At 45.2% G+C, this 15,212-nt stretch overlaps 1 protein-coding gene across 3 annotated transcripts in view; it reads left to right on the top strand.

Annotated features, from left to right (window-relative positions):
* VARS2 (valyl-tRNA synthetase 2, mitochondrial) overlaps positions 1–15,212 on the top strand; it is a 40,545-nt gene that overhangs the window by 1,255 nt on the left and 24,078 nt on the right. For 2 of the 3 annotated variants that reach the window (XM_082209309.1, XM_082209308.1), the window contains exons 2-11: positions 936–1,318; positions 2,438–2,522; positions 2,721–2,821; positions 3,761–3,882; positions 5,858–5,924; positions 6,580–6,677; positions 7,064–7,145; positions 7,828–7,947; positions 8,038–8,149; positions 9,428–9,516. In XM_082209309.1, coding sequence (XP_082065435.1) covers positions 1,040–1,318; positions 2,438–2,522; positions 2,721–2,821; positions 3,761–3,882; positions 5,858–5,924; positions 6,580–6,677; positions 7,064–7,145; positions 7,828–7,947; positions 8,038–8,149; positions 9,428–9,516 — 1,155 coding nt within the window. In that variant the 5' untranslated portion in view covers positions 936–1,039. Of the gene's footprint in view, positions 1–935; positions 1,319–2,437; positions 2,523–2,720; positions 2,822–3,758; positions 3,883–5,857; positions 5,925–6,579; positions 6,678–7,063; positions 7,146–7,827; positions 7,948–8,037; positions 8,150–9,427; positions 9,517–15,212 lie in introns of those variants that run through there. The other variant, XM_082209310.1, reaches the window with a different exon arrangement.

Raw genomic sequence — 15,212 nt, 5'->3', positions numbered from 1 at the left:
AGAATTCTGGCCACTATTGTAGGTCCTCAGCGTGGAGAGGATGGAGAAATGCAATTTGGTGACAAAGAGCAGGCAGAACTACTCCGTACCTGCCTTGCCCCTGTCTTCACCCAAAAGGAAATCTGAAACATAAAAAACTTCCCTATACCGGGGTGTCTTTAGATGTCTGTCTGATGCCAGAGAGCAGAGTGCACTTTTCAGAAAATTGTCATATTTCTGTCTGATTGGGTGAAAGGGAGGGTTAGTCATCTTTCTTGATAGTAAAATTTCCTTACCGCCCATCGGCGCTCGATGGAAGGAGGATTCAGCTTGTGCCATAGAACAGGGGTCAGCAAACTGACCGCGCCTCAGGCCGGTGTCTCCAGCGCCAATCGCGCGGCGGGCCAGAGGGCGGGGGAGTGCGTGCCCATACATGTGTGCACACACTATTTCCGGCGCACTTCCGGGTCGGAGGAGCACCGGAAATAGCTTGTTCGCATGTGCACGGGTTTCCTCCGACCTGGATGTGCATCGGAAATAACGATTGAGCATGCGTAAATAACGCTTTCGCATGTGCACAAGCTATTTCCGGTGCTCCTCCGATCTGGAAGTGGGCAGCCGCACAGCACAGCGCCGGTCAGAGCGAGCGGCGGGGGTTGCTGCGGGCCGGATAAACAAATCCCTCGGGCCTTATCCATCCCGTGGGCCTTATTTGGGGGACCTCTGGCCATAGAACCCATTACTGCCCACCTAGAATCCTGAAACGCCCACTAGTGGGTGGTAGGGATCAGGTTGAAAACCCATGAGCTTAAACCATTCAGTATTACATTATTATATCCACCAAAACTTATTTACAATGTTGAATTCATCTTAATGCTGTCCGTGTTTTCAAATGTACAGAATATCCCCCTGTATATTCAATAAACATTTAGTTTGCTTGGTTTTCTTTTCTGCAGGTTCCACCTGCCCACCGTGGAAAGACGGAAAAGAGAGCTTATGGCACTGCGAGACGGGTAGCTGCAAGAGAGGTGTGCTTTGCGCCACTGTGCCTGAGAACTGAATGCGTCCAATTCTAAGCATGCCATTGCCCCAGTACAATTCTGGGCCTGTCCGGCACCTGTGTTCTCTCTGCCGTCTGCTTCTCTGGGCTGAGAAGAGGCGCTGGGGGGCACCTGGCGTTTGGAGGTCTTACTCCCAAGCCAGGAAGCCTGAAGGAAACCCAACGGATCTCCATAGCCAAGCAGGGAAAACGCCCCACCTGAAAAATAAGGCAGAGAAACAGAAACGGCAGCGGGAGAGGCTGGAGGCCATCGAAGCTGGGCTGCTTGCTGGGTCCAAGGTGAGGCGGTGCTTGGAGGACCAGAGACATGGATGTCCCCACTTTGGCTAATTATTTAATAGGGGAGAGTCGAGTGAGGAAGGGCCGTTGCTCAGAGGGAGAGCATCTGGTTTGAATGCTGCTTTGATCTCCGGTTCAATCCTTGACAGGATTGTTAAAAGTCATGATTTTTTAAAAAATAATAATTAAAAAACGGATTTTTAAAATTTAAATTGCATTTTTTAAAATTTAAATTGCATTTTTTAAAATTTAAATTGCATTTTTTAAAATTTAAATTGCATTTTTTAAAATTTAAATAGGATTTTAAAAAATAAAATGCTTTTGGAGGGAAAATCTTTCTAAAGATAGTTTTCTATTTAAGTTACATTATAGTCCAAAGGCTATTCATCAGGAAATAAGGGTATGTTTTTAATTATGTAGCATGAGGCTTTATATGCAATGTTTAAATTCTTCGGGAAATGAATTCCATTAATCCATTCACAATGGCATGCATTTCCAGAGGTTTCTGTAAGATTATTTGGGGCAGTTTTTCTAATGAGAATATATTATCACAGAGGCTTGTTTTTGCAGTTCTCAAAAGTGTGAAATTGTGTCTGCAGAGATAACATGCCTTTTCTTCAAAGGAAAAATGCTATAAAATAAACATACAGAGCTGAGGGGAAACCCTTAATCCCATTGTTCTTTTGCAAATTTATATACACAGAATCAGACCCTTACCTCTTAAATGTTAAGTTCCAAGAGGTTCAATGAATAGATTGTTTGGAGTGGAATAGATCTGCACAAGTAGCTAAGTGTGAAGCCGTGAAAATGAAAGTGCAACCTTGTGAGCAGAATACTCCACAAGTCTTGGGATCTTTGTGTAATAATTGTGCAAGTTTATTATTCCAAAAATGAAACCTTCATCTGGTTGTAAATATTAAGATTATGCCAGCAAGAATGAGTATTTCTGTAAAAAAATGATTTAAATCAAGTCTTACTGACTAGTGATTTAAATTGTGATTTAAATCGATTTGATTTAAATCAAATCCACCCTGATTCTCGGCATCTCCAAGTAGGACTTGTGGAGGAAAAGCATGAGCCCCGCCCTGGGAGCCATCTTGTCTCTGCTGTATTTTGCAGGAGCAGCCGCCAAGCCAAGCCAGGGGCCGAGCCTTGAAAAGCACCGTTCTGTACGACATCCCAACCGCAGCTGGAGAAAAGAAAGGTAACAGTGGGGGAAACAGAATTCCTTGCCCTTTCCATAGCCTCCTGCATCTGTCTGTTGGGAAGCCGGCAGTTTCAGAATGCTGGGTTCCACACCTTGTACATTTTATACACGCCAGTTCTGGGATTTAATGGAAATACGCATTATTGGTTTTTTTTCTTTAATAGCAGGTACCCTCTGTTGCGTTCTTCCCCACAGATACCTCGGCACCGCTGCCCGTCTCGTATAGCCCACGCTATGTTGAAGCTGCCTGGTATTCCTGGTGGGTGAAGGAGGGATTTTTTAAACCAGAGCACCAGGTAGAAAAATTGATGCTGTAAACAAGTGGTTTTATGTGGGTTGTGCCATAAACAGGCGAACCTTGAGAGTTGACAGATGGCTGAATGGCAGAAATGTTGACCCCAGAGGAGCACTAGATGTAATAATGAAAGGACTGAAATTAACAGAAAAGAAGGTTTTGGTGGAGAGGTGAAGAAAACCTGGAACGTGTCCAGAAGAGGGCAACCAAAATGGTCAAAGGCCTGGAAACGATGCCTTATGAGGAACGGCTAAGGGAGCTGGGCATGTTTAGCCTGGAGAAGAGGAGGTTAAGGGGTGATATGATAGCCATGTTCAAATATATAAAAGGATGTCACATAGAGGAGGGAGAAAGGTTGTTTTCTGCTGCTCCAGAGAAGCGGACACGGAGCAATGGATCCAAACTACAAGAAAGAAGATTCCACCTAAACATTAGGAAGAACTTCCTGACAGTAAGAGCTGTTTGACAGTGGAATTTGCTGCCAAGGAGTGTGGTGGAGTCTCGTTCTTTGGAGGACTTTAAGCAGAGGCTTGACAACCATATGTCAGGAGTGCTCTGATGGTGTTTCCTGCTTGGCAGGGGGTTGGACTCGATGGCCCTTGTGGTCTCTTCCAACTCTATGATTCTATGAAAAACACCTTGATGCAGAGTGGAGCCGATGACTTACAGCTGTCAAGCAATGACTTCCAACACCTGCTGGGAATGCACTAACTCTGGATTATTTGCATCTATCATGGGGTTTAACTCAGTTGCACACAAAAGCCTCCTCAATCCTGGGATTAGATGGGCTTTGGATCCTTGCCTGCAGGTCTCCCCTTACTTTTTTTTGCCAAACCTTGAAATTAGCGGCTCTGCCATGGTACCCTGATGGTGCACTGGCTGCCAGGCTGTTCTGACCTTGGACGCTGCTGATCTCTCTTTCTGTTTCTCTTTCCCAAAGCACCTCCTGCCCCATCGGAAGCCAGAAACGTTTTCGCTCTCTCTCCCTCCACCAAATGTCACGGGGTCCCTGCACCTGGGCCACGCCTTGACCGTGGCTCTTGAAGACGCTCTGGTACGTTGGTAAGTGATGCTCTGCGTCGTCATGGGGGTACTTTGCCTCCGGCAGCCGATGGCTCCCTTGCAGCTTTGTGTTTCTCGCTCATGTATTCATTTTTAGATTTATAGCCATCAAGCCCCTTAAGATATAAGGGTGAGTGGCTTGCAGCAGGTATACAAATATGCACGAGGGGGGTCTGCAGCTCATGAAAAAGAGCCCATGCTTTTGATATAAGGCAGATTCCTTGCTTCCAATGGGCAGTCTAAAGCAGTGGCCTCAAAGTTCTTTTATCCGGACCACACTTTCAGAATAAAAATTTGCTCACACCACGCTGAATTTTCCATTGATAAGAAATACATTGGAAAACAAAAAGAAACAACTGCTAGCGGTGTTTTGAGTCATAAGAGCATCAGCTGGTGCTCTCGCTGTCCTTTTGAAAATATATTCTGCCAATAAAAAATTACAGTGGTACCTCAGGTTACATACGCTTCAGGTTACATACTCTTGAGGTTACAGACTCCGCTAACCCAGAAATAGTGCTTCAGGTTAAGAACTTTGCTTCAGGATGAGAACAGAAATCGGTCTCCAGCGGTGCGGCAGCAGCAGGAGGCCCCATTAGCTAAAGTGGTGCTTCAAGTTAAGAACAGTTTCAGGTTAAGTACGGACCTATGGAACGAATTAAGTACTTAACCTGAGGTACCACTGTATCTTGAACTATACTACGCCGAAATGTTTAAATGTTTCTCTGATTGTCCTTGAATCTTCCCCGCCACACTTGCCACATCCCCCTGCCACATGGGTGTGGCATGACACATCCTTTGAGAACCACTGGTTTAGAAAGAGGGGTCCACTGTCTTGAATGTATCACAGCCCAAATTACAGGGCTCCCAGAATTCTCTTGGGGAAGCCATGTCTGTTTAAAGTGGTATATTACTCTCTGTTCCTCCACCAAAATGTCATAGTGTGGATGTGGCATTGGCCTGATCCAACTTAGAACACTTTTGTACAGAAGGCTATGTTCAGGCTATGCAAAATTCATAGGTTTCAACAGGCACACCCCATAGGCACCTGTCTCCGTCCAGGAAATGGGGAGGCATTATTACAGAACAGGGACATGTTCCAGCAAGGCAAAAGTGCTTGAGGAGGTTGCAAGCATGGCGTGGCCTCAGCAGTGCGCCGAGGGCTGGTGGTCTGAATTTGGCCCCCAAACCTGAGGTTCTCTGCCTATGTTGTAAAGTCTGTGCTCTGTCCTTGGGATCTGCTTCCTCTCTCTCTCTCTCTCTCTCTCTCTCTCTCTCCCCCCCCCCCCAATAATCTTTATTAGTTTTTCAATTAGATGCTCCACATACGCATCTTGTTTTACATTTATACTTGCTCTTCAGAGCTGACTTCCCTCCTTCCTTCTTCTGGTTTTTTTATATCACATATAATTTTATCGCATTATTTTCTTCCATTTCAAATATTGTTATTCATTTTCCATATTTGTCCATAGTGTATCCATAAACAAATAAGTCCTCTTGTTTATACAATTCTTGTTGTCTGTCTGTATTCATTTACCACTACTGTTAGTTATATTAGTTTCCTTATACATGTTGCTTCTTCTTATTTTCATTAGCTATCACTTTTCTTAATCTTTCCTGTTATGAGGTTTGTTTCCAATTCTACGGTGGTTTTACTATTTCATCTTATCTTTCCTATATACAACATAAATTTCCCCCATTCTTTTTGAAATGTTTCCTCTCCCTGTTGTCGAATTTTCCCTGTTAGTTTGGCTATTTCTGCATATTCCATTACCTTCTGTCGCCATTCTTCTACTCTTGGTAATTGCTGCTGTTTCCAAACCTGGAAACAGGTTTGGGATCGGCTTCCTCTTTATGTTGTCTTTTTTTTGGGGGGGGGGGACTATGCTATTTCTGGTTCTGATCTGGCATCAGGGCTCTGTGTTTAGCAGCAGGGCAGTTGCTGAGTTCTGCGTTGTGGTCTTTCGGTGTCTTGCAGGAAAAGAATGCAAGGCTATAAAGTTCTGTGGGTTCCAGGGTCCGATCATGCTGGGATTGCCACTCAGGTGAGAATAATAATTACATACACATTTTATTTATACCCTGCCCTCCCCAGTCAGAGCCGGGCTCAGGATGGCTAACACCAGTAAAATTACAGTAAAAACATAATAGGGGAAAAAACCCCAATTTAAAATACAGGTTAAAATGCAGCCTCATTTTAAAAGTAGCCCATAGATCAGAACCATAAGGGGAGGGAAACATAAGGGTCAGACTGAGTCCAAACCAAAGGCCAGGCAGAGCAGCTCTGTCTTGCAGGCCCTGGGGAAAGATTTCAAGTCCCGCAGGGCCCTAGTCTCTTGTGATAGAGCGTTCTACCAAGTCGGGGCCAGTACTGAAAAGGCCCTGGCCCTGGTTGAGACCAATCTAATAATCTCGCGACCTGGGACCTCCAAAATGTTGTCATTTGTGTACCTTAAGGTCCTCTGCAGGGCATACCAGGAGAGGTGGTCCCAGGAGCATACCAGGAAAGGCTCCTATCGTGTGGTTCCCCATTCCTGACACGGAAGTAAGTCCCACTTTACCTGATGGGACTTGGTTCCTAGCACGCCGTCTTAGGATGGTAGCCTTAGAGGGGGATGGAATGAGAGTGTAGGGTTCTAGTAAAGTTTCCTGCATGGGCTGCATTCAGATTCTCGTTGTTTTCTACTGTTGTCTGGCCAGGCTGTGGTGGAAAGAAAGATCTGGAAGGAGAGGGGAGTCCTCCGAAAAGAGCTCAAGCGTGAGGAATTCCTCCAGGAGGTCTGGAACTGGAAAGAGGAGTGAGTATCCGAGGGACTCAGGCCATTTGCCTTAAACGAAGGCGGCCCTGTTTAGGGAAGTTTTTTAATGTCTGATGCTGTATTGTTTTTAATATTCAGTTGGAAGCCACCCAGAGTGGTTGGGGAAACCAGGTGGGCAGGGTATAAATAATAAATTATTATTATTATTATTATTATTATTATTATTATTATTATTATTAAATGTGGGATAGGGGGGCGGTCCAAGGATTACAAGAAATTACATAAAATGGAATGTGCTTAAGCTTAAGACAAGAGCAGGTTTGCTTCTTGCATAGCAACCAAACAGAAAAACCTCCTTCTTGTTCTTCCTTTTACCTCTGTACATAAATGGTTTGTTTTTGTTCTGCTTTTTCTCCTGAGATCAGGAAAGGGAACGAAATATTCCAGCAGCTGAAGGTGATGGGAGCCTCATTGGACTGGGACAGAGTCTGTTTCACCATGGACTCTGTGAGTAGCAGATTCTGAAAATGCAAATGTGGTCTGTACGTAACGACGTGTGTTATAGGAATGTCAGTCTGTGGTTGATTTCTTTGGTTGCTGATGACCTATCAAGTTCTGCTTCTTTTGTACTTTCTCTACATGAAACAAGAAAGATATAAATAGGTAGCATTTTGGAAATTGCAATTGTAAATACAGTGGCACCTTGGGTTACAAACACTTCAGGTTACAAACTCGGCTAACCTGGAAGTAGTACCTCGGGTTAAGAAGTTTGCCCCAGGATAAGAACGGAAATTGCGCGGCAGCAGTGGGAGGCCCCATTAACAAAAGCGTGCCTCAGGTTAAGAATGGTTTCAGGTTAAGAATGGACCTGGAATGATTTGAGTTTGTAACCCAAGGTACCACTGTATGAGCAATGCTGTTACAGTTGCCAGAACAACATATCTTTTTCTTTAACCTCTTCGTTAACTTTGTTGTATTAAATCTGAATATAAATAAAGGTGTGTTCTAAGGGGAAATGGTGGACGAAAATAATGCAAATTTCCGTGGACTTCAAGTAATTTGCAAGCTGATGCAGAAATGGGTGCGGACTGTGGCTTCCGTCATCGTTGCTGCTGCTGCAGACTGGCTATAGCTGCCATCGTTGTTTCTTTGCCTTCTTCCACCATTACCACAGCTCTTTCCTTCTTAGGGCTTCTCCCAAGCGGTGACTGAGGCCTTTGTGCGACTGCACGAGCAGGGCCTGGTGTACCGGGAGAGGCGCCTCGTGAACTGGTCATGCGCCTTGCGATCGGCCATTTCTGACATTGAGGTGAGTGGGAGGAGTCTGGCGGCACGCGGTGGCTGGGAGAAGGGGGTGCTCTTTAGGACCGAGGTGACTCATGGATGGTGTCCCTGGCAGGTGGAGAACAGGCAGCTCAAAGGACGGACGGAGCTCTCTGTGCCCGGACTCCAAGGCAAAGTGCCGTTTGGGGTCTTGGTGACATTTGCCTACAAAGTGGAAGGAGAGGATGGTGAGTTAACAGCGGCAAGATGTCGTTCCTGTTGTTTATTTTTGTATCTTTAATTTAGATCTTGTGATTTATATTGAAATGGTTTGGTTTGGTTGTGTATCTTTGAATGTTTTATCTTCAGTCGTACCTTGGAAGTCGAACGGAATCTGTTCCGGAAGTCCATTCAACTTCCAAAGCCTTCAAAAACCAAAGCGCGGCTTCCGATTGGCTGCAGGAAGCTCCTGCAGCCAATCGAAAGCCCCGTCGGATGTTCAGCTTCCAGAAGAACATTCGAAAACCGGAACAGTCACTTCCAAGTTTCGATTGTTCAGGAGCCAAAATGTTTTATAACTAGGCTGTTCAAAAACCAAGGTACGACTGTATTGTGTGATGACTACGTTTGTTATTTTGTAATGGTGTATTTTTTATGTTGTAAGCCACCCTGAGTTGTGGAAAGGTGGCCTACAAATAGTAGAATCATGGAGCAAAGAGGAAGCTGGTAATAACCTAGATATGAACTTGAATGGGGACAGTTTAAGGTCAGCTATGTTCACTGCTATTTTTAGTCTTTTGATTTTCAGTTTCCATCTATTTCAATCGTGCTAGCCTCTTTCAAGGCCTTCCTTTACATATAAACAAACGGAAGGCTGTCGTCACATTTGCAATCCTACCTTCCCTCCTAAGAAACTCAAGATAGCCACACTGGGGGCGAGGTGAGCCCGCCTGCTTTTTAACCTTGCAACAGCCCTGAAAGGTAGGTTAGCGGAGAGATTTTGGTTCAAGATCACTGTGCTTCACAGCTGAGAGATGCGAAAGACCCTTATCTCCCTGCTCCAAGGCTTTGTCTGCGGCATCGAATGCTGTCGGGTCCAGGTTGAGACGCTATCTTTTCATAGAAACGGAAGATACTCTTCTAGCTGTTTTTTACAGGACAAGTCAGTTCTTGGATGTTTCAGTTAGCAACCTATTGAGAAAGAAAGCCACAGAATCTCTTACAAACAAATGGTTCTCTTTTGTTAATTAACGGGAAGAGATGCGGCTCGGCTATTGGGCAGGATAAGAAAGCAGGCCAAGATTTTGCTCAGTTGGGTTAAAGGAGGCCTTATGGTAAAAGGGTGGGTAAACAATCCAGTGGGTAAATTAAGGCAGCTTAAATGGTCATCCCCATTCCCCTAACATGGCCACATGCTTCTTTTTTTTAATCTTGTGTGCTGACGAGCCCCACAGGAACGCTACCTTTCTGACTAAAACACCTTTGTTTTCCCCCATCTGGTCTCTGCTTCCTTTGACTGAGGGCAGGCGAGGAACTTCCTGTGGCCACAACCCGTCCGGAGACCATGTTGGGAGACGTGGCAGTCGCTGTCCATCCGGATGACCCACGGTATAGAGTAAGACTTCTCCGCCCTGTTCTCCCTTCCGATGGGGCCATGGAACTGTAGTTTCAGGGGCACAGCACAAGTAGGAATGCCTGGACTCAAAGCATAGCAATGCCCAGCTTGAAATTCATATTGGCTGGCAGAGGCCTTGGGGGAAGTAGATGTGAAACCTGACATGGGCAGCCTGTGACAGATTAATTTCATGTAGCCCACAAAAATGGGGTACAGAGGAGAGGGAAAGAAAGTGAGATGGAGTGGAATAGAGAGCTGTATAATCCTGCAACCCATCATTGACAGCAGACCTGACTAAATTTTCCTGCGAGTCATATTATTTTAATATTCTGTTGGAAGCCACCCAAAGTGGCTGGGGAAACCCAGCCAGATGGGCAGGGCATAAATAATACATTATTATTATTATTATTATTATTATTATGAAAACAATTTCCCATTCGGACTGTGTGGCTCAATTTGGCTTAGATGCTGTTGGGCCGCAAAATCTCTACCTACATTGGGTTGTAGCCCTGTGAGTCTCTGTGTCTCTCTCTTGCTAGCTCAGTGGTAGAATCAGAGTATTGTTTTGCCCAGAAATAGAAGGAAGAAAAAGTCCCAACAAAAGGAAGATTGGATAACCAAGATGATGGGCTATGCCGAAATGGCAAAAATGACTGTGAAGATCAGACACCAAGCTGATGAGAAATTCAGTGAAAAGTGGGAAAATTTTATAGAGTACAGTCAAAATGATCATAGAATCATAGAATCATAGAGTTGGAAGAGACCACAAGGGCCATCGAGTCCAACCCCCTGCCAAGCAGGAAACACCATCAGAGCACTCTTGACATATGGTTGTCAAGCCTCTGCTTAAAGACCTCCAAAGTAGGAGACTCCACCACACTCCTTGGCAGCAAATTCCACTGTCAAACAGCTCTTACTGTCAGGAAGTTCTTCCTAATGTTTAGGTGGAATCTTCTTTCTTGTAGTTTGGATCCATTGCTCCTTGTCCGCTTCTCCGGAGCAGCAGAAAACAACCTTTCTCCCTCCTCTATGTGACATCCTTTTATATATTTGAACATGGCTATCATATCACCCCTTAACCTCCTCTTCTCCAGGCTAAACATGCCCAGCTCCCTTAGCCGTTCCTCATAAGGCATCGTTTCCAGGCCTTTGACCATTTTGGTTGCCCTCCTCTGGACACGTTCCAGTTTGTCAGTGTCCTTCTTGAATTGTGGTGCCCAGAACTGGACACAGTACTCCAGGTGTGGTCTGACCAGAGCAGAATACAGTGGCACTATTACTTCCCTTGATCTAGATGCTATACTCCTATTGATGCAGCCCAGAATTGCATTGGCTTTTTTAGCTGCCGCGTCACACTGTTGGCTCATGTCAAGTTTGTGGTCAACCAAGACTCCTAGATCCTTTTCACATGTACTGCTCTCAAGCCAGGTGTCACCCATCTTGTATTTGTGCCTCTCATTTTTTTTGCCCAAGTGCAATACTTTACATTTCTCCCTGTTAAAATTCATCTTGTTTGTTTTTGCCCAGTTCTCTAATCTGTCAAGGTCGTTTTGAAATGTGATCCTGTCCTCTGGGGTGTTAGCCACCCCTCCCAGTTTGGTGTCATCTGCAAATTTGATCAGGATGCCCTTGAGTCCATCATCCAAGTCGTTGATAAAGATGTTGAATAAGACCGGGCCCAAGACAGAACCCTGTGGCACCCCACTAGTCACTCTTCTCCAGGATGAAGAGGAACCATTGATGAGCACCCTTTGGGTTCGGTCAGTCAGCCAGTTACAAATCCACTGAGTGGTAGCATAGTCAAGACCGCATTTTACCAGCTTCTTTACAAGAATATCATGGGGCACCTTGTCAAATGCCTTGCTGAAATCAAGGTAGGCTACATCCACTGCGTTCCCTTCATCTACCAGGCTTGTAATTCTGTCAAAAAACGAGATCAGGTTAGTCTGACATGACTTATTTTTCAGAAATCCATGCTGACTATTGGTGATCACAGTATTCCTTTCTAGGTGCTCACAGACTGTTTGCTTAATGATCTGCTCCAGAATCTTCCCTGCTATTGATGTCAGACTGACTGGGCGGTAATTATTTGGGTCCTCTCTTTTCCCCTTTTTGAAAATAGGGACAACATTTGCCCTCCTCCAGTCTGCCGGGACTTCGCCTGTTCTCCAGGAATTCTCAAAGATGACTGCCAGTGGTTCTGAGATCACACCTGCCAGTTCTTTTAATACTCTTGGATGCAGTTCATCTGGCCCTGGAGACTTGAATACATCTAAACTAGCCAAATATTCTTGTACTATCTCCTTAGTTATTCTGGGCTGTGTTTCCTTTGCTGAATCATTTGCTCCAAATTCTTCAGGTCGGGCATTGTTTTCTTTATCGGAGAAGACTGAGGCAAAGAAGGCATTGAGTAGTTCAGCCCTTTCTGTGTCCCCTGTTTGCATTTCACCATCTTCTCCTCTGAGTGACCCCATTGTTTCTTTGTTCTTCCTTTTGCTACGAACATACCCATAAAAGCCTTTTTTGTTGCTTTTAACCTCTCTAGCAAGCCTGAGTTCATTCTGTGCTTTAGCTTTTCTGCCTTTGTGTCTACACGTGCTGGCTATTTGTTTGAATTCCTCTTTGGTGGTTTCCCCCCTTTTCCATTTTTTGTACACATCCTTTTTTAATCTTAATTCAGTTAAAAGTTCTTTAGATAGCCACCCTGGCTTCTTTAGGCACCTTCCATGTTTCCGTCTCATTGGTATTGCCTGACGTTGTGCTTTTAGTATCTCCCTCTTAACAAACTCCCAGCCATCATGAACTCCCTTTCCTTTTAGTATTACTGTCCATGGGATCTCACCCAGCACTTCCCTAAGTTTTATGAAGTCGGCTTTCTTAAAGTCAAGAAATTGAGTCCTAGTATGCTTGGCTGCTCCTTTCCGCTGTATAGTAAACTTCAGAAGAGCATGATCACTCGCGCCTAATGATCCTTCCACTTCTACCCCACTAACCAGGTCATCAACATTGGTTAGGACCAGATCTAAAATGGCTGTTCCTCTTGTTGCTTCTCCCACTTTCTGGACAATGAAGTTGTCTGCAAGGCCAGTGAGGAATCTGTTTGACCTTATGCTCTTGGCTGAGTTTGACGTCCAACAAATATCCGGGTAATTGAAGTCCCCCATTACTACTATCTCCCTTCCTTTTGCATGCTTGGCCATCTGTTCCAGGAAGGCATCATCTATGTCCTCCGTTTGGCTTGGGGATCTATAGTAAACTCCCACAATGAGGTCTCTGTTATTCTTCTCTCCCTTAATTTTGACCCAAATGCTCTCACTTTGGCTTTGAGGATCTAAATCTTGGATCTCTTCACAGGTATACACATCCCTGACATATAACGCCACTCCTCCTCCTTTTTTGTCTGGTCTGTTTCTCTGAAATAGATTGTATCCCCCCATTATTACATTCCAATCGTGGGACTTATCCCACCAGGTTTCAGTGATGCCTATTATGTCATATTTAGTTTGCTGTACCAAGAGCTCAAGCTCATCTTGTTTATTTCCCATGCTTTGCGCATTAGTGTACAGACATTGAAGTCCATTAATCATTCCCCCGTGTCTCTTATTTAAGGATTTTTTCCTCCCACCACTAGGTCCGCGTACTGTTTGCTCCATTTGGTCTATGACATTTGGATGATCATCTTCATTAATTGATAGACTCCTACCTTCAGGAGCACTGTCTCCCTCCCCCACATTAGTCAGTTTAAAGCCCTCCTGATGAGGTTTCTGAGATTTTTGGCAAAAACATTTCTCCCAACTGTTGTGAGGTGCAGCCAATCACTTGCCAGAAGTCCATCTTCAAGAAACTGCAGTCCGTGATCTAAGAATCCAAACCGTTCCTGTTTACACCATTTGCGAAGCCAGCTGTTCACTTCCACTATTTTCCCCTCTCTCCCTGGGCCACATCGTTCAACTGGGAGGACAGATGAGATGACAATTTGTGCATTTAGTTGCTTCAATTTCCTGCCGAGAGCCTCGTAGTCTCTTTTGATCTTCTGGAGGCTATTGCTTGCAGTGTCATTGGTTCCCACATGAACCAAGAGGAAGGGGTATTTGTCAGTGGGTTTTATGATTCCTTGCAGTCGTTCAGTTACATCTTGGATCTTAGCCCCGGGGAGACAGCACACTTCCCGAGACATCTTGTCAGGCCCACAGATCACTGCTTCTGTTCCCCTCAGTAGGGAATCCCCTATCACCACTACACGCCTCCTCTTGGGTTTGGTCGGGGTTCTTCCGTGAGCTGTCCGTTCCAAGGTCGCCTGCACATTCCCTGAGGACTGACTTTGCTGCTCGTCTTCATATACCTGATCGACTGTAATAAGGGAGAGATCCTCAAATGGAGTCTGCTCTTTGTCTTCCATGCTAGGGGAGAGGACCTCAAAACGATTGTGTATTTCTAAACAATCAGAGTGAACCCTGGGCCTCCTACTTCTTTGAGTCACGTTTCTCCATATATCTGGCTCCTGTGTTGGTGAACTAGACTCCTTCTCAGGGGAGTCCCCTGTCTCCTCCTTGGTGGAGACGGTGTGCTCTGTTGCTTCCAAGAAGAGCTCCAGCTCTCTAATTCTTTGGAGCGTAGCTACACGTTCCTCCAGTTGCTGGACTTTGTCTTTTAAGAGGGCAATCAACATGCAATTGCTGCAGGTAAAGCTGCCTGCAACCTTTGGCAAGATGGCAAACATTGCGCAGGAATCACAGGCGACTGCAGCTGTTCCCTCCCCTTCCATCTTGAGATCGTGTCGTTGGGGTTGGCTACAGAGGTCCTCCATCATAAAAAGCTTGAAGACAGGACAATAACTTCCCCCACACAAAAAAACACCTAGATCTCCCCAAACAAACGTTTGAGACTAGCTCCCCTAAATCTAAAATATGGATCTAACTGCGCGCGCCGCTGCCCTGCAAACTCTGATAAGCTCCTCCCACAGCTAATCCCCTGCCTCAACAGAAACCCTGCCCCCTCTGACCTTTACACAGGGAAAACAGCTAATCAGCCACAAAGAAACACACACACACAAGAAAACCCTTTTTGCTCCTTCTTCAACTGATGCCCTGCAAACTCTGATAAGCTCCTCCCACAGCTAATCCCCTGCCTCAACAGAAACCCTGCCCCCTCTGACCTTTACATGTCCCCCCCTCTGATGTCATGTGCATGCGCGGAAGCGGTGAATCGCGACCCGCGCACGCGCAGACGCGGGTTGCGTTCACTACAGGATGCAAACGGGGCTCCCGAACGGATCCCATTTGCATCCAGAGGTACCACTGTATCTTAAAGATCACTGTAGATATTTAAAAACATTAGGAAGATGGTTATAACACTTAAAATGTAACAAGGCGTAAGTTGAAAATGGATATAAAAGGAATTTGGAAAAATGTAGATTCAGCAGAAAGAATAGAAATGTTTTGGGAAATGGGGCGGGGAGCCCAGGGATTCAAGTGTTAAGAAATGGGAAATGATTTAAAGTTAGAGAACATTCTTTTTTTAAAAAAAAGAATTTTTTTAAAAAACCCGAAAAAAGAATCAGAATTTTAGAATTGGAAGGGACCCCCCGAGGGACATCTAGTCCAACACCCCTGCAATGCAGGTGGATCAACTGCACTGCCTGCAGAAGGCCCCAAGTTCAGTACCTGGCATCTCCAGCTGGGAAAGACTCTTGCTTT

Source organism: Podarcis vaucheri (assembly GCF_965113315.1).
Source record: "Podarcis vaucheri genome assembly, chromosome: 2".
Lineage (NCBI taxonomy): Eukaryota > Metazoa > Chordata > Lepidosauria > Squamata > Lacertidae > Podarcis > Podarcis vaucheri.
This window is presented reverse-complemented; position numbering and strand designations above follow the sequence as displayed.